The sequence below is a fragment of the Euprymna scolopes genome, chromosome 15 (assembly GCF_053919585.1).
Source record: "Euprymna scolopes isolate OS-2025 chromosome 15, ASM5391958v1, whole genome shotgun sequence".
Taxonomy (NCBI): Eukaryota; Metazoa; Mollusca; class Cephalopoda; order Sepiida; family Sepiolidae; genus Euprymna; species Euprymna scolopes.
Genome location: NC_136496.1, coordinates 2,981,413 through 3,002,349, shown reverse-complemented (window position 1 = coordinate 3,002,349; position 20,937 = coordinate 2,981,413). Strand labels below are relative to the sequence as shown.

Here is a 20,937-nt window from a genome sequence, read left to right as displayed (position 1 = left end):
TTTTTACATTTGAAATGAAACTGCATGTTTGTTGCATAGATTAATTACTGGAATCAATTTTTGAACCATTCTATTTTAGATTAAAAAAAATTTGTTTTAGATCCATTTTCTTCTTCATCCCAACACGAATACATCATGCACACAGACATTTCTTCTTGGATCGTCCATCAATTGATTGTACGACAGTCGTCATGCTCTTTCTTACAATTAATTGTTGTTTTTATAAACACTATTATAACATGTGATCTTCTGAATTGTTTGATCTATTCTCTGCTTCCTTTGTTCCAGCTCGTTTGACTCGTTGGTCTAGTGGTCTTCATCAATTTGCTGTTTTAATACCTCATTGTAATACAACTTCTTATTCCAGTAGTTTTTTTTACAAAGACTGTAAGGTTGTGGAACTCTCTTCCTGCTCACTGTTTTCCTTCTACCTAGGTCCTCCCTTTTTTCTTTTTTTCAAGACTAAGTTCAATACGCATCTCCTGTCGTTTTGATAATCTTGTTACCTTCTTACATTAAGTTTCGAGTCATGACTTGTTTCAAATGATTTTCCATAAAATAATTTTTTTGATACATGTAACATGCCAAGCCTGCAAATAGTCCATGGATTTCCATTATCCGAAGCAATTGCGTCTTCTCATTGCCTTTCATATATACGATCATTTGTGGAACGATATTGTTTTCCAAACCTGACCATCAGCTTGTCGATGAGTATAAGTGGAATTACTGTTATGCATACAATAGCATTGGTGAAATTTTAATCCTCTAGATCTGCCGTGTTCTTTCAATGCTTATGCATAATAACAGGGTAGGTAACCTCACTATATGCAGACAGTTATTCAGTATGGAGCAGCTATGCATTAGTATGCGATGCATAGTGCTGGTATGCATGAAGGCCAGTTAAAGAGACTCCTCGGGGTCAACGTTCTAAATTACTACCATCTCTCAGCAAATCTTTTTATCTCACTCGCACACACATGCATATACACACATGCACACACATAAACATACACATACATGCACATAAACACATACATGCACACACATACACACACACTACCTCTCCGTTTGAGATGAAGAGGAAGAAAAGTATGAACTTATCAACAGGACATCTCATTCAAAATCGGGTTCATCTTTTTCTAACGTATTTTCATTTATTTATCGTTATTATTTAATTTATAAATTAAATTCATTTAAACTCATATTTATTTTTGAGTTATTCAAATGTTTTTGTTTGCAAATAAAAACTAACAAACTTACTACTTCTTTTATGGGGCAAAGGTGCAGTGGATACATTCTGAATATACCATTACATTGAAGGCATTGCCAGGGCTGCTGCAAGAAAGGTAGGTTCTCTCTACCGTGCTAGAAAACTACTAACATCCGAAAGTATCCTGTACCTCTATAAGGCCACCATTCGCCCATGTATGGAGTATTGCTCTCACATCTGGGCTGGTGCATCTGCTACTAGTCTCTTGCTCCTTGACAAGGTTCAAAAGAGAGTCGCAAACCTGATAGGCTCTGAACTGGCATCTAAGCTTCAGCCTCTGTCCCATCGACGAAATGTTCCATCCCTCTGCCTTTTCTACAAGTATTTTAGTGGTGAATGCTCTGACGAACTGCAATCACTTGTGCCCCCACGACGTGAGCACCCTCGACAAACCCGACAGGCTGCTAAATCCCACCCCCACACTGTAGAGACCCCTAGATGTAAAAGATCTTTTTATTCCAATAGTTTCTTCCCCAGAACCGCTAGACTCTGGAATTCCATTCCAGGTCCCTGCTTCCCCAACAGTACTGACGTGCAGAAGTTCAAGTGTAACGTGAACCAACATCTTGCTGCCCAAATCCCTACATAGTACCCCAGTAGTTGTTGCCCCTGATAGTAGCCCTCTACACCAAAGTGGCAATTTGCCTTGTTTGAGGTGAAAATGTAATAAAAATAAAAAAAAAATAAAAAATACCATGACTAGCTCTGAACGTTGAACATCTTTTGTTCTCATTTTACAAAAGCCAGTCGTGACAAAAAGATTCTTTCGACATCCTTCTTCGTCAAACAAGACACAAGATTTCGCACATGATGGGAACTTTTCTTACCCATTCTATTGACACTTGCGTATCCATTCGTTGCACATTAATACAAATTTGTGATACGACATAATCATATTAAATTACAGAAGTTAAGCATCAATGAGTCTGGTCAGTACTGAGATAGGTGACCATTTGGAAATACCAGGTGCTGTATGGGCATCTCTGCTTATCTTGACATTGTTTCCAGTCATCCTGGACTTCTTGCCACTGGAATCAAGCAGTGCCGACTCGGGAGATAAGTGATACCTCCAGGCTGATTAGATGGTCCTCGTTGTCCTAATGGATGAACAAATTTATCCCAAAACCTAAATACATGTAACACACTCTCTTTTTAAATACATGTAACACACTCTCTTTTTAAATACATGTAACACACTCTCTTTTTAAATACATGTAACACACTCTCTTTTTAAATACATGTAACACATTCTCTTTTTAAATACATGTAACACATTCTCTTTTTAAATACATGCAACACACTCTCTTTTTAAATACATGTAACACACTCTCTTTTTAAATACATGTAACACACTCTCTTTTTAAATACATGTAACACACTCTCTTTTTAAATACATGTAACACACTCTCTTTTAAAATTCTTTATAAACATGTGTACAGCATCTTTTGCGCATCACAATTAAATACCGTTATTGTTAAACATATATACAGCATAATCACATTGATGCACCTGTTCCCATTAGATCACCGAAGTTAAGCGATGTTGAGCCTGGCCAGTACTAAAAGGGTGACCATTTGGGAATACCAGGTACTGTATGTGTTCGGAGCCTGGAAAGGGATGGGCGCCGCCAGGCTATTCTTACCCAAGGCACGTTGCATGAAATAATGCAGTGCCCCCACGACTCCGGAGGGTTAAGAGACACGTCTATTGTTAAGCATGTATTTTCGTTTCGGTGTGACAAGATGCAACATTCGCATGCCTAATAGCTGAGTTTTTTTTTTAAAGATTCTATCAACATTCCGTACGTATCCTTTCTTATACGTATCTATACAACTTTGCTCTTATTTAGCAATAAACCAAAAGCCAAAATATAATTACCACATTCTCATCCAACTCTATACACATGTGTACAACATCTTTCTCGTGTCACACATTAAATAAATGGTGTTCCTATTTACTTGCCTCCCCACGAGGGCAGAATTAGACACAAGGTTGGTTTTTAATGTGGGGAAAAATCTAGCTCCACAAGAAGGCGCATTCTGGATAGGAACAAAAATAAAAATTGCCTTAGTCATGAAGGATTTATCATTAACTAGCCGAGGACAGTAAAAGGTGAAGTGTCGTATCAGAACAGATACTACACTTTTTTCCTAAGTTACCAAGGCTGTTGAAAGTAAACCCAAGGTCGACTTTTTATTCTCCTTTCTGTAGATCATGTTCAATGTCCGTTTGGGAGTCAGGGTACAAGAAGTACCTTGAATCTAACTTGCTTTATTACACAAGATTGTAATAATTAAATTAGTCTCTCCCTTTTGGTTAGGGTCTAAAAAAGGGTCTTCAGTCTAATAGGTCCCACTTTGTCAACTAAGCTACAACCCCTGTCTCATCACTGCAATGTTGCATCTCTGTGCCTGTTTTACAAATATTTTAATGGAATGTTCTGATGAACTCGTTCCACTTGTACCCCCCCTCGATGTACATATTCCCAACAAACCTACTTAGCAGCAAAATCTCACCCCTTCACTGTTGATATCCCTAAATGCCAGAAGGCTTTCTACTCTAATAGTTTCTTCCCTTGAACAGCTGGACTTTGGAATTCCCTTCCTGCTACCTGCTTCCCTGTCTGTACTGATATGCAGAATTTTAAATGTAATGTAAATCAACATCTGGTTAATCTTTCCTAGGCATGGTCCCAAATAGTAACCCCTTTATGTCCAAGAGGCGATATGCCTTGATAGGGGTGAACGTGGGTAAAAAAAAAAATTTTAATATTCAACATGGAAAATATTTGCGGATAAAAATGTGGTTAATTGTGAAAGGAAAACTTAAAAAACAAATAATTAATGAGAGACTGTTTTACATTTCTTTACGCACACATGTAGAGCATTAAAGGAAACGATAATATGCAAATTAACCGTTTGCATATTATCGGTTTTCTATTGTGAATAGGAAGTGGGCCTCTTAGTGTCAGTGTCACCTCAGCTTTACAAATATGCAGATGATCGACTATGTTTTTTTTTGTTTTTTTTGAAAAACAGTTCTGTTATGAAATTCGTTCTTGCAGCTATGTTTAGTGCCCTATTCGAACTTCAAAGTTAAAATGAAAAAAAAAAAAAAAAAAAAAAAAACGATCTCTACATCAGCATAAACTAAAATCTCCTCCAGAAGTAAACCCTCTTTTCACCCCAAAAAGCTAAGCAGTCATTAACGATATGGAAAATATCTATGGATAGAAGTGTCATCAATTGTAAGATAAAAACACAGAACTGTCCGCCTGTGGAACACTGTTCCGCTGGTCTGCTTCTGGGTTGAATACAACATAATAACCTTCAAATCCAATGTAAACAAATTCTTATTCAGTCATTCCAATCAAGTATCAAATTCTACCCAATTTACACCATTAACGGTTACTACACTACCATCTTGCATTCATTAACCCTTACCCTCGAGTGGCCTTTGGGCCTTCACTTCATAAGCGGTGACTCCCAAGAAAAACCCCAAAAATCAAATAATTAACGAGAGTTTGTTTTACAAAACATTAATGTTCAATTCTTTGCAGACGTGTACAACATTTTTGCTCACGTCACACACTAAATAAAATGATAATATGCAAATTAGTTTACCTTTAGGGTGTTAATTCAACAAATTGTTCACTTGTATTAATATACTGATAATTGATTTTTTTTTTATGTTCCGTTATTAATTTAAAAAAATTTTTTTTCTCCTACTTCGAAGTTAAATTGCAAAAAAAAAAAAAAAAAAAAAATGTCTTCAACTTGTCTTGTTCTATTGCTGTCCATAAATGCGTCTTCAACCAGAACCAATTAGTGAAATTCGTCTCGGATTAAACCCTTTCATTATCTAATCCCTCCCCCCCGGTCCCCCGTTTAGTTTCCCCTTTTTTACTCTCCTGCTTCTTCAGCTAAGAAACTTCTTTGGGGGGAAAAAAAAAAAAAAAAAAAAAAAAAAAAAAGAATCAGAGGATTGTCAAAGGATCAAATTAAATTTGGCTGTTCCTGCAAAGTCAAAAAAAAAAAAAGAAAAGATTTACATTGGACAGGGAGTAGGGAGAAATTCAGGGGAGGGGGCCTCGGTGAAAGCATCTCTAGAGAGCGAGAGAGAGAGAGAAAGAGAGAGAAATAAAGAGAGACAGAGACAGTTAAAAGAAAGCAGTAGATATGGGGAAAGATAAAAAATAAAAAGAGAGAGGATCAAAAAGGCAGGGAGACGTCTTTTTTGCAAGTCTCACCTTGTCTTGACAATATCCCTCTCAGCCACACACATGCACACACTCTTACAGACGAGCAAAGAGAGAAAAGAAGCTGCACCGGGCTGCTTATCGCAAAGTTGGTTTTAAAGTGTGCAGGTCAGATCAACATTAGAACCTCTTGATATGTGTTTATTTAGGGTGACTCCAGTTCCGATTCTCGACCATCCCGGTTGAGGCCACGTATGTGGACGTACTGTATGGATTTGACGGACGGCAGAGTTGGGCCTGACGCACACCACGATTTGGCAAAGACTCCCTCCACCTCTTCCAGAGTCTTCCCCTTCGTTTCGGGCAATATAAACGCTAACAAAATTCCACCAAGCAAGGCAAGAGTTGTATACAACCAAAAAGTTCCTGGGATGAAAAGAAAATAATTAAAAATTAGAACATGAAATTGTCACAAATTTGCTTGACAGCGATTTCTTATGACATGAAATAATGTTTAATATCCATAATATTACAATTTTCTCTCTTTCTCTCTCACTCACACACACACACGCATACACAGACACACACACACGCATACACAGACACACACACACACAGACACACACACACACATACATGTACATGAAAAAAAATCTAAAACTCAAAGATGCATTTTAATAAAAAGTCACCCTTTTGGGGGTTGAGCACTGTTGTAAATGGTTTCGCCTGCTACTTAGCATAATGCAAAGTTCTTTGTTTTTTGTAAATAAGCAAACAAATCGAGCACTTTAAAAGTAGTGACCAAAATGTTTATATTAATAGACGTTTGATGATATCGTTTGAAGGCATCAATCTTATGGGCCAGTGGGTATAACTGTTGACTTTCAATTAGATGGCTGTAGGTTCGATCCCTAATGGGTGCTGGTCTAGCTGCACTTAAGTTAAATATAATATTTTTTAATGACTATTATGCTTATTCTTTTCTGATAAATCATTCTTTTTATTCACAAATTGGATTAAATTTTGAAACTTATATAAAAAAATCTTTACTGGATTTATCTAATCAAATATTTGCCAGATATCTTATCCAACCAAAGGAGAAATGAAGGAAATATATTTATATTTGATTGTTACCTAGTGTTACCTAGTGTTACCTAGTGTTACTTAGTGTTACCTAGTGTTACCTAGTGTTACTTAGTGTTACCTAGTGTTACCTAGTGTTACTTAGTGTTACCTAGTGTTACCTAGTGTTACTTAGTGTTACCTAGTGTTACCTAGTATTACTTAGTGTTACCTAGTGTTACCTAGTGTTACTTAGTGTTACCTAGTGTTACCTAGTGTTACTTAGTGTTACCTAGTGTTACCTAGTGTTACCTAGTGCCTTGGAAGGATTACAATATGCATTGGATCTTTTTACCACCTTACTACCAGGAACTTCCATTTCAGGATTTAGCATGCATTTTGGATTTGAAGTTCATGTTTATGTGTATATGTGTGTTTGTGTGTTTGTATGTGTGTTTGTGCGTTTTTGAGTGTTTGAATGTGTGTGTGTTTGTATGTGATTTTGTGTGTGTTTTTGAGTGTTTTTATGTGGGTATATGTGTGTTTGTTTGTGTGTATGGGTTTGTGTATGTTTATGTGTGTATTTGTTAGTCTATGTTTGTGTGTGTGTGTCTGTTTGTGCATGTTTGTTTGTGTTTGTGTGCATGTGTGTGAGTATGTGTATGTGTGTGCTTTTGTATGTGTCTGTGTTCATGTGTGTCTGTGCGTTGTAGTATTGTGAATCCCAGCTTAATTGCTATCTAGGTAGTTTTAGAAATAGAAGTTATATAAGCATATTTTAGGTTTCCCATCAGCGAGTTGGCAGGGTCACAAAAGGTTAGGTTTGACAGGTATCAACCTAGAGAGGATGTACCGGAAATTAGGGGTGACACGGGAATTGTGGTCGTAGGCTTCCGGTTGACGACCACATGGGCGGAGAGTGGTTTAGGCAGCAGAGAAATGCAGTTCAGAGATCTGGCCCTCCAACAACCAGGGTTCGAGATTATAGGCTTGCCTTGAAATAAAAGATTGAAGCTTCAAATCCATCTTGTTGTTTATCGATGCATTTGTCTGCAGTGACCACACCCCATGAGATGGAGGCCAGCGACGAGAAGGCATCATCCGCTGGCCAAGGCAACCAAGTATGTACGCATTATACATGGCACATACACGTCTCGAAGACTTTTAAGGCAAGAAACGGTGTAAGGATAAACACACACATACACACACACACACACACACACATATAACAGTGAACTGCACGTAAGATACGTAAGAGCATACACATACACACGCATATATGTAAGAACACAGACTCTTAAAAGTAAACGTAAAAGAAACAGCAGAAGTAAATGAAAGAGTAAAATGAACAACTAAATAAAAAAATAGAAGGACGCAAAAAAGTTTCATTTAACATTGTGTGTGTGTGTGTGTGTGTGTGTTTGTTTGTAGGCATTTGTTTGGGTATATCTCTGCGTGCTTGTCTCTGTGTGTGCATTTGTGTATGTGTGTGTGAGAAATTCCCTAAAAGAAAATTGAATGAATGTCAGATAAAAAAATGACATGCAAGAAACAATCTCTAAACAAATAAAATGTTTGAATTAAAAAAAAAGTTTTTTTTTTTCTTCCACAAATCGAGAACTTACCGTATCTCGTGAGAACTTCGGTTAAGCTGAGAAATGACATTGATACAATCAAATTCGTGAACCAGTTGGTGAAAGTGGCTGCAGCGTTACCAGTACTTCGTGCCCACAGGGGGTAGATCTCAGAATTTATGGTCCATGGCATGGGACCCATTCCTAAAAAACACAAAAACAGAAAAATCAACAAGTTAATTATCCTTTGTATCTGACGCCAACACAATTTCAGTTCTGTGACTGTAAAAGGGGACAGTTTTAATGATCTTTGTCCTTTCTGCCAAGAAGGTGGTTTCCATCTACCATGCTAGAAAACAACTTACACCTGACAGAATCCAGTAATTCTACAAAGCCATCATTTGCCTATGCATATTTTTGCCACATCTCGACTGGAGCATCCACTACTAATCTTCACATCTTCAACAGGGTCCAAAAACAGTGTCCAATCTAATAGATCCTACACTGTCACCCAAGCTCCAACTCCCGTCCCATCGCTGCAATGTTGCACGACAAGTATTTTAATCGCGACAAACTTGTAGCACCGGTGACTCTTGAACATAAATTATTCAAGCTGAAAAATCCCACCATTCACTGTAAAGATCCCTAGTTGTATCCTGATTCCCTGACTGTACTAACTTAAATATAATGTGAACAGACATTTCGCTGCTCAACTCCCTACATAATGGTCCTGCAGGCATGGCCTCACATAATAGCCTTTACTCCAAGTGGTAATATGTTTGGAGTGAATAAAAGTAAAAAAAAAAAAAACATTAATAAAGCAATAACTTTATTAATTTTCTATATCACAATATATATATATATATATATATATATATATATATTTTTTTACACGGTGGTCACCACTTACCAAGGTCCGGAAGCCACTCAGGGATAAGGGTTATTGCAAGTACAGTACGTTAGTGTGGAGCTTTGATGAAGTGTTTACTTAAGGGGGCGGTTCATTAGGAATTTGTTAACGTTGGACTTGAAGACATCCAAGTTGTAGTCAGGTGGGAAGCAGGCAGACGGAACAGAGTTCCACAGGCGTGCAGTTCTAAGAAAGAAGCTTTGTTCATGGAATCCGCGTTTTGATTTAGGCACATATATAGAGTGGGGGAAATTTTTCACAGTGGATTCAGCTAGACGGGTGTTTTTCGTGAAAGATTGGTGAGGGGGGGGGACCAGAGATTGGAGTTCAGACGAGCACCTGCCATGGAAATAACGATAAAACAAGGATAGGCTCGCAACGTCTCTTCTGTGGGAGAGAGGTTGCAGGGTAGAGAAAAGGGCATCCCCCACTAAGCCACAAAGTCTATTTTGTACTCTGTCAAGGCAGGCTAGGCTGTTTTTAGCAGCTCCTGCCCAGATATGGCAACAGTATTCCATCCTATATATATATTATTTTACTATTTTTAAACACTACTCTACATATACGTGTTTCGTTGCTCTATAGCTCATCAGCATAGTTTGACTGTATTAGAGCTCACACCTCAAACTATAGTCGAGTGTGTAAACCATTACGCTACGGGCCCCTGCTGTTATTGTTAGCTATTTTTATCGCTTTTTTTAAAGTTTTGTTGCTGATTTTATAGCGATAATTAAATATTCGGTATTAGCGTCTCCTAGCTAGGAGATGAAGGAATCAATTTTCCATAAGAAATATGTTTTATTATAGCAATATAATACACGGAACAACAATAATAAATATTGTTCTGTGTATTTTAGCGATCATGAAATACTCACTATTAGCGATCATGAAATACTCACTATTAGCGATCATGAAATACTCACTATTAGCGTCCCCTAAGAGATCAAGGAATTTCTCTAAGATTAGTTTTCTCTAAATAGGAGCGATATTTCTTATGGAAAACTAATTCCTTCATCTCCTAGCTAGGAGACACTAATACCGAATATTTCATTATCGCAAAAAAATCAACAACAACAAAATAACTTTTAAAAATGCGATAAAAATAGCTAATAATATCAGTAGAGACCCGTAGTGTAACGGTATACTAACTCGACTATAAAACCTATGGTCTGAGGTTCGAGCTCTAATACAAGCTTTGCTGATGAGCTATAGAGCAGCGAAACATGTGTATGTCGAGTACTGTTTAAAAGAAGTAAAAAAATAATATATATATATATATATATATATATATATATATATATATATAAGAGGAAAAAAATATATATAGATTGAAAAAGGAGTGTATATCTCCGAAATATATCTCTCTTTAAAAATAAATATTCGTTTATTTTATAAAGGTAAAAAAAAACATTTGCGTTGTTATTTGGCTTTAAAGTGTTAAATGTAACACGTCTCTTATTTGATTTTCAAATTTCACTCAACGCCTTTTAATGAATAACCTACCCAGATTTTATATATATATATATATATATATATATAAAGAAAGAGAGAGAGAGAGAGAAAGATGGATAGATATATTAATAGTGCAAACACTGATGAAGCATACTTCACATCATTTCTGATGAAGTTAGTTACATTTGACATGTTTGAATATTCAGATATTTACTTTCCACGTAATTCCTGCTTTTATTTTGTCCTCACATTCCATGAGCAATGTTTCTGACAAAGGAGGAAAAATTGCTGTTTTCTGGGTTGGACTCTATCCATATGTCATACGGCACTTATTGTTTTTGACCTTGAAGTGGTATTTATTTCTAAACACGTGTTCCCTGCTTGAAGAATCTCCAGACAAAAAGGCCGAAAATCTCTGGCCAGAAATTACATGGTTTCAGTGGCATCCCCTATTGGGCCACCATTGACCCTAAAAATATTACTCGGAGTGAGGAGAGTAGAGAAATTGAACCTTGGATTTACTTTCATCAGCCTCATGTAACTCTTGCTTCCCTTATTTTGTCCTTTAGTCCTCACATTCCATGAGCGATGTTTCTGACAAAGGGTGAAGAATTGCTGTTTTCTGGGTTGGAATCTATTTATCTAACGCTTACTGTTAACTAGTTTTTAACCTTGAAGTAGTAATTCTTTTCATCTTCTTATATCAAATAGCTTTATGTCTTGTCTGGAGCGATTTCCATAAAAAAATATCAACACAACAAAAAAATAAATAAAAGCGGAATTCTGAATAATCTCGAAGAAAAAAAAAAAAAAATTTACCTGGAGCAAAGAATACCAAGTACAAAACTAAGCCAACCATTGGCATCCAGGCGTACGGCGTTGGGCAATAATCATATGCCCAGGTGAGTTTTCCGGGTAGATAAGTTGAGTTGCAGCGTCCTCGTGTGGACAACCATGGATTGTCATAATCTGCTGGAAGGCAAGAACTGTTGACGGCACCGAATGCCGTGTCCATATAACAATAGCCACAAAATAAATCGCGCATGCATTGGTTGCACGTTCTGGAATAGAAGAGACGGAATATTGTAAATTGAGTTCCACACAATTGTTCAAAGATGATAGACGTTTTGGAAATGAGAATTTTCAAATGGAAAACAACAATAGATAGATGAATGGAAAGAAGGGAGATAAAACAATGATGACAACAATTTTCATGGAATTTGCTCTGATGGATTTTTTTTTTTACATGGGGGTCACCACTTATCAAGGCCCGAAGGCCACTCAGGGATAAGGGTTATTGCGTGTACAGTAATCAATGAGATAGTATTGTAGTAATCATTAGTATTGGGGGTTTTGATAGAGTGTCTTACTTAAGGGGGCGGTTTGTCAGGAGTTTGTTTATGTTGGACTTGAAGACGTCCAAGTTGTAGTCAGGTGGGAAACAGGCAAGCGGCAGAGAGTTCCACTGGCGTGCAGTTCTAAGAAAGAAGCTTTTCTCATGGAATCTACGTTTGGATTTAGGCACAGATAAAGAGTGAGGAAAATTATTGACAGTAGTTTCAGCCAGACGGGTGTTTTTCGTGAAAGATTGGTGAGGGGGGATTCATAGAACTTGTGCCCATTTGGCGTACATACTCCTTACTAATCCAACAAGCAACAAAATCCCAACCCTTCACTGTTGAGGTCCTTGTTGCTAGAAAGCCTTCTACTCTAATAGATTCTTCTCTTAGATTGCTAGACTTTGGAATTCCTTCCTGGTTTCCTGTTTTTATGACTTATGTTGTATTATTTATAAAACTAACTGGATCCGTGATTTTATATGATGATAAAATGCATGCCCATTGGCTGATAGGAAGGGGCGCGGTGGATACTAGAAAGCTGATTGGCTAACTAAAAATCCTCAACATATATAAAAACAAGAAACAACCACAGAATTCGCGCATAAGCCTGACGAATCCTATAGTGGATGAAACGCCGAATATTCAGTGTAGCTTAATCGCCATATATATTTTATAAATTACTATATATATATATATATATATATATATATATATATATATATATATATAGTCAGGGTTGTGTTTTCTGTGATAGAAGCGTTGATTGAATTTTAAAATAAAATATGTATGAGATACGTTTGAAAGTCAAATTATAATGCAATATTAAAATAAAAGCTTTGATCACGGGAAAACACAACCATGAATTTCATAGCGCATTCGTCAAACGCATTCGTCAAACGCATTCTACCTTTCAAAATAACACGAAGACAACAACACGCGAATTCTTTGCTGCTTTTTTGCTTCAGTTTAACATCATGGCGAGAAAAAAAAAAGAAGAAAAATGTATCAATTCTGAAGATGGCCGAAATATTTATTTTAAACAAATAAATATTTGTTTATTTTCATAATATTGCGTTGTAATTTGGCTCTCAAACGTATTTCATATGTATTTTATTTAAATATATATATAGTCATCCACATACGGTACTGTTCTGTTGTATCACTAGCATCTTTCCCAAGCCGTGGATTGAACCTACAGCTATCACATTGATAGTCAGCAGTTTTAACCACTGTAACATGGATTGGTGCTCTTAAATGTCCATTAAATAAACATTCGCCCATCGCTTTTACGGTACTCGAACTGCTTGTTTATTTACAAACAAACAAAAAGCGAGTTTTGCTTATAGCCAAATAAGCAGCAGGCGAAATACATTTGTGACAGTCCTCAACCCCAAAGAGGGAGAATAATATATATATATATATATATATATATATATATATATATATATATATATATATATATCATAGACCCTCCTGTTGATATGACATATGAGGTTCCGCAAACCAAATTTTTAAATTCATTTATGTTTTTGCCTCTGATGACTTTTCAGTCCAGCAAGAGATCTGCAAATATGGTAGAATATAGAAAATAAGTTTGGATTGGCAGCTGCTGATAGCGTTTTGCTCTTTCTCTGTTTTCTCTCGTATTGGATTTTTCAGATTCCTTCAAATGTATGTTTACTGCAGACAGATTACTTTTCAACTTGTACCTAACTCTAACCCAACATTTCTTTTCCCATCTGCCAGATGACTGTACATCACAATTTTTGGTATTCTTTTATCAGGCATCCTCAAGACGTGACCAGTCTACAGCAAATGTGATTGGATGAGGAATGTTTCGATGCCAGATATTTTAAAAGTAGCGTTAAATAAAAGTAATTTACATAGGATTAAAGTTGATGGATCAGATCCAGAAAGAGTATATATATATATATATATATATATATATATATATATATATATATATAAGCGAGATTAGACACTGATAGAATTCAGATGAAAAATCCAGTAACCCCTTCTATATATTCCTTTTGTCAAACAATAAATTCTTAAATTGAATATATGTCTCTATATGTTGTTTTTTCAGAATTTTAAATTTAACCACGAAACTTATATATATATATATATATATATATATATATATATATATATATATATATATATACACACGCACACACACATATATATATATAAAAAAAAAAGTATATATGTAAAAATATTTTTAACCTTTATATATCTAATTTTAAATAAGAATGTAAATATACTAAATACTAAACATAGTGGGGGTGATAAGTAGTTAAATGGATTAATCCTAATCTTATAAATACAAGACTGAAAAATTAAAAAATTAAAAATATATCCATTTTAAATGTGGAAATTGATGAATCACACATGTATGAAATTCATTTTTATAGTATGAAAAGGTTAGTAATTGCAATTAAGAATAGGAAATTGGATCAAATGTTTGTAACATGTCTTCTTCCTAAGATTAAGGGTGGTGGTGTTTGATCAACACTGCTGGGGAGCCATGATGTAATATACTGTTTTGTTTTTAAATCCCCGAAACAGTGTTTCATGGTAAACAACTGATGATCCCTTGAAAAATAAATTATTGGTACTATAGTAAATTCGAGAGCGAGTTGATGCAGTGATTGCAGGTGATTACATGACTTACTGACTAGATGGTTTTTTTAACGAATGATAAAAAATATTGTTTTGTATAGTTTTAAAGGTTAAAAACTTCAAAGACTATATATATATATATATATATATATATATATATAAATTCAGAATAACGAAATACAATAAATCTACTGGTGTGCAAATCTAGTGATTATCGGTCTTACAAAATATTATTGGATGTGATGTTTTATATAAGACAATCCCAGCTAAATAAAATTGCTCAATATACTAGATAGAGCAAAAAAATCATAATTTAGGAATTTAAAATTTGTGATTTGAAAAAGTTAAATTTCAAATATAGAAATTTTATTGTATGCAAAACAAGGTAAAATATATTCCTTAACCCATGAGTTTTTATATTTTACTATACTGTATTCTTTATCTTGCATGCAATAAAATTTCTATATTTGAAATTTTACTTTTTCAAATCACAAATTTTAAATTCCTAAATTATGATTTTTTTAGTATGCGCTTATGCTTCTATATCTGTATGTATAGGATTCACTCCTAAACTAATCCATGCTTATTCGATTTCTTATTAACTGCTCTGTTATTTACTCAATCTTTCTGGATCTGATCCATCAACTTTAATCCTGATAACTTTTATTGAATGTTACTTCTATTCAAGTCACAACATCAAACAACATCAGTGAATGCACAAAAACAAAATACAGGTTATTCTTCCGACCAAGGTACTTCTCTGGAATTTTTCTCAGCATAAATATGGCACCAGTGGTATTTTTTGCAGCCATAAAACCCAACTGCATTTCTATCTATGCTTATTACCTGTGTATGTGTACAAAAGCTACGAACGAAAGCAAGGTGGGGTCATGTCAGTTCTTCATACCTGTGAGTAGCACATGATGTGTCCGCTGAAGATGGGTCGATAAAAGACACAGCCGGTGTGTTTTGAGACGACAAATAAAACCCAATAGCCAACCAAGCCAAACTGATCACAGCACCTGAATGAAAAGAAAAATGAAATAAGATTTTAAAAAAGAAACAAATCAAAAATGTAAAAAAAATATAAATCAAAATTGAATAAATCGTCAGAATTTCAGATACTTTTTTCTCGTTTTTAAAAATTAGGACACCATATTAAATACACCGTCAAGATAACCATAATGGTTAGAATTGTTGGCTAATGGCCGAGAAGATTGAGGTTCGATTCTCAGTCACGTTGTATCAAAGACTTAAAAAATACATTTGGACCTCCTCCTCCTCCTATTGATAAACACTCAGCATTGTAAGTTGAAGATCAAGGATAAGTGGAGTAATCACATAGTGATACTCTCTCCTAAATCTTGTTGTAGTAAAATGGTTTCTTCAGATCGCCCTTTACTATGATCAATCCATGTATCATTTTAAAATAAAATAAATTCTAAAATAAAATAAATTAAAAAAAAAATAAATTTTAAAATAAAATCAATTTCAAAATGAAATAAATTTCAAAATAAAATAAATTTCAAAAATAAAATAAATTAAAAATAAAACAAATTTAAAAATAAAATAAATTTCAAAATAAAATAAATTTCAAAAATAAAATAAATTTCAAAAACAATAAATTTAAAAATAAAACAAATTTTAAAATAAAATAAATTTAAAAATAAGATAAATTTAAAAATAAAATAAATTTTATTTTCGAAATTTATTTTATTTTTAAATTTAAAAATAAAATAAATTTCAAAAATAAAATAAATCTAAAAATAAATTAAATTTAAAAATAAAATAAATTTAAAAATAAAATAAATTTAAAAAATAAAATAAATTCAAAGATAAAATAAATTTAAAAATAAAATAAATTTAAAAATAAAATAAATTTCAAAAATAAAATAAATTTTAAAATAAAATAAATTAAAAATAAAATAAATTTAAAAATAAAATAAATTTCAAAAATAAAATAAATTTAAAAATAAAATAAATTTAAAAATAAAATAAATTTAAAAATAAAATAGATTAAAAAATAAAATAAATTTAAAAATTAAATGAATTTAAAAATAAAATAAATTTAAAAATAAAATAAATTTAAAATTAAAATAAATTTCAAAAATAAAATAAATTTTAAAATAAAATAAATTAAAAATAAAATGAATTTCAAAAGAAAATACTTGCATTACCTTACCGGTTAAAGAATACTTCAGTTTATTTATTGAGAAAAAAACTTAAAAATATAAATAATTACTCATATTCCATAACATAATTACTCATATTACATAACATAATTACTCATATTCTATAACATAATTACTCATATTCCATAAAATAATTACTCATATTCCATAAAATAATTACTCATATTCCATAAAATAATTACTCATTTTACATAAAATAATTACTCATATTCCATAGCATAATTACTCATATTCAATTAAAATAATTGCTCATATTCCATAAAATAATAACTCATATTCCATAACATAATTACTCATTTTACATAACATTATTACTCATATTCCATAACATAATTACTCATTTTACATAACATAATTACTCATTTTCCATAACATAATTACTCATTTTCCATAACATAATTACTCATATTCCATAACATAATTACTCATATCCATAAAATAATTACTCATATTCCATAACATAATTACTCATATTCCATAACATAATTACTCATTTTACATAACATAATTACTCATTTTACATAACATAATTACTCATATTCCATAATATAATTACTCATATTCCATAAAATAATTACTCATATTCCATAAATAATTACTCATATTCCATAATATAATTACTCATATTCCATAACATAATTACTCATATTCCATAAATAATTACTCATATTCCATAAAATAATTACTCATTTTACATAACATAATTGCTCATATTCCATAACATAATTACTCATATTCCATAACATAATTACTCATATTCCATGACATAATTACTCATTCTACATAACATAATTACTCATTTTACATAACATAATTGCTCATATTCCATAAATAATTATTCATATTCCATAACATAATTACTCATATTCCATAACATAATTACTCATATTCCATAACATAATTGCTTATATTCCATAAATAATTACTCATATACCATAACATAATTACTCATTTTACATAACATAATTACACATTTTAATAACATAATTACTCATATTCCAGAACATAATTACTCATATTCCATAAATAATTACTCATATTCCATAAAATAATTACTCATATTCCATAACATAATTACTCATATTCCATAACATAATTACTCATATTCCATAAAATAATTACTCATATTCCATAAATAATTACTCATATTCCATAACATAATTAATTACCATAACATAATTACTCATATTCCATAAAATAATTACTCATTTTACATAACAAAATTGCTCATATTCCATAACATAATTACTCATATTCCATAACATAATTACTCATATTCCATAAAATAATTACTCATTCTACATAACATAATTACTCATTTTACATAACATAATTGCTCATATTCCATAAATAATTACTCATATTCCATAACATAATTACTCATTTTCCATAACATAATTACTCATATTCTATAACATAATTACTCATATTCCATAAAATAATTACTCATATTCCATAACATAATTACTCATTTTCCATAACATAATTACTCATATTCTATAACATAATTACTCATATTCCATAAATAATTACTCATTTTCTATAACATACTTACTCATATTCTATAACATAATTACTCATATTCCATAAAATAATTACTCATATTCCATAACATAATTACTCATATTCCATAACATAATTACTCATTTTCCATAACATAATTACTCATATTCCATAAAATAATTACTCATATTCCATAACATAATTACTCATTTTCCATAACATAATTACTCATATTCTATAACATAATTACTCATATTCCATAAAATAATTACTCATATTCCATAACATAATTACTCATATCCATAAAATAATTACTCATATTCCATAACATAATTACTCATATTCCATAAATAATTACTCATATTCCATAAAATAATTACTCATTTTACATAACATAATTGCTCATATTCCATAAAATAATTACTCATATTCCATAACATAATTACTCATATTCCATGACATAATTACTCATTCTACATAACATAATTACTCATTTTACATAACATAATTGCTCATATTCCATAAATAATTATTCATATTCCATAACATAATTACTCATATTCCATAACATAATTACTCATATTCCATAACATAATTCCTCATATTCCATAAATAATTACTCATATACCATAACATAATTACTCATTTTACATAACATAATTACACATTTTAATAACATAATTACTCATATTCCAGAACATAATTACTCATATTCCATAAATAATTACTCATATTCCATAAAATAATTACTCATATTCCATAAATAATTACTCATATTCCATAAATGATTACTCATTTTACATAACAAAATTACTCATATTCCATAACATAATTAATTACCATAACATGATTACTCATATTCCATAAAATAATTACTCATTTTACATAACAAAATTGCTCATATTCCATAACATAATTACTCATATTCCATAACATAATTACTCATATTCCATAACATAATTACTCATTCTACATAACATAATTACTCATTTTACATAACATAATTGCTCATATTCCATAACATAATTACTCATATTCCATAACATAATTACTCATATTCCATAACATAATTACTCATATGACATAAAAGAAATTATTGTTTTTCTTTCATTTTCTTTAAAATTTGGTTTGAACTTCTATAACAACCTGGAACATTCCGTCCAAGAAAAAGGATCATTGTATTAGAGTCCTCCATTTTCCTAGATTGAATTTACTGAAATTAGTTTGTAATCGAGTGGAAGTACATTAACATTTAATCTGGATTCAAACAACAAAACATGATTTTCTTTCCCCTGAAATTACACAATTATATTATACATATTTTTATTATAACACAATTATATTATACAAATTTTTATACAATTATAATATTAATTTATAATAATTGCATTTTTTTTTAAAACGGAATTTCAAGAATTTCTAATTCATAAAAAATGAATAAAGTTCATCATTTCAATAACTTCATCATTTCAATAACTTCATCATTTCATCGTTTGTAAAACATGATTTTAGGTAAAACTAGCAGGTAAGCCTAGCTTTGCTCGGCCCCTAGGTACTGTTCACAACTTTATGTATTGTTCATAACTTTATGTACTGTTCATAACTTTATGTACTGTTCATAACTTTATGTATTGTTCATAACGTTATGTACTCTTCATAACTTTATGTATTGTTCATAACTTTATGTACTGTTTATAACTTTATGTACTGTTCATAACTTTATGTACTCTTGATAACTTTATGTACTGTTTATAACTTTATGTAATGTTTATAACTTTATGTACTGTTCATAACTTTATGTAATGTTTATAACTTTATGTATTGTTCATAACTTTATGTACTGTTTATAACTTTATGTAATGTTTATAACTTTATGTATTGTTCATAACTTTATGTACTGTTCATAACTTTATGTACTGTTCATAACTTTATGTACTGTTCATAACTTTATGTACTGTTCATAACTTTATGTACTGTTCATAATTTTATGTATTGTTCATAACTTTATGTACTGTTCATAACTTTATGTATTGTTCATAACTTTATGTACTGTTTATAACTTTATGTACTGTTCATAACTTTATGTACTCTTCATAACTTTATGTATTGTTCATAACTTTATGTATTGTTCATAACTTTATGTACTCTTCATAACTTTATATACTGTTCATAACTTTATGTATTGTTCATAACTTTATGTATTGTTCATAACTTTATGTACTGTTCATAACTTTATGTACTGTTCATAACTTTATGTACTGTTAATAACTTTATGTATTGTTCATAACTTTATGTATTGTTCATAACTTTATGTATTGTTCATAACTTTATGTATTGTTTATAACTTTATGTACTGTTCATAACTTTATGTATTGTTCATAAATTTATGTACTGTTCATAACTATATGTACTGTTTATAACTTTATGTACTGTTAATAACTTTATGTACTGTTCATAACTTTATATACTGTTCATAACTTTATGTACTGTTCATAGCTTTATGTACTGTTTATAACTTTATGTACTGTTCATAACTTTATGTACTGTTTATAACTTTATATACTGTTAATAACTTTATGTACTGTTCATTACTTTATATACTGTTCATAACTTTATGTACTTTTCATAACTTTATGTACTGTTCATAACTTTATGTACTGTTTATAACTTTATGTATTGTTCATAACTTTATGTACTGTTTATAACTTTATGTACTGTTTATAACTTTATGTATTGTTCATAACTGTATGTACTGTTCATAACTTTATGTATTGTTTATAACTTTATATACTGTTCATAACTTTATGTACTGTT

At 31.5% G+C, this 20,937-nt stretch overlaps 1 protein-coding gene and 1 pseudogene across 1 annotated transcript in view; one reads left to right on the top strand and one right to left on the bottom strand.

Moving 5' to 3' along the window:
• The first annotated feature begins 2,752 nt into the window (after window positions 1-2,752).
• Window positions 2,753-2,869, top strand: LOC145294279 (5S ribosomal RNA; annotated as a pseudogene).
• Window positions 2,870-3,114: 245 nt separating this feature from the next.
• LOC145293692 (proton myo-inositol cotransporter-like) overlaps window positions 3,115-20,937 on the bottom strand; it is a 383,417-nt gene continuing 365,594 nt past the window's right edge. The window contains exons 6-9 of the mRNA XM_080140102.1: window positions 15,336-15,450; window positions 11,286-11,527; window positions 8,156-8,308; window positions 3,115-5,894 (exon numbers count right to left, since the gene is read on the bottom strand). Of these exons, the coding sequence (XP_079996228.1) occupies window positions 5,674-5,894; window positions 8,156-8,308; window positions 11,286-11,527; window positions 15,336-15,450 (731 nt within the window). The 3' untranslated portion in view covers window positions 3,115-5,673. The remainder of the gene's footprint in view (window positions 5,895-8,155; window positions 8,309-11,285; window positions 11,528-15,335; window positions 15,451-20,937) is intronic.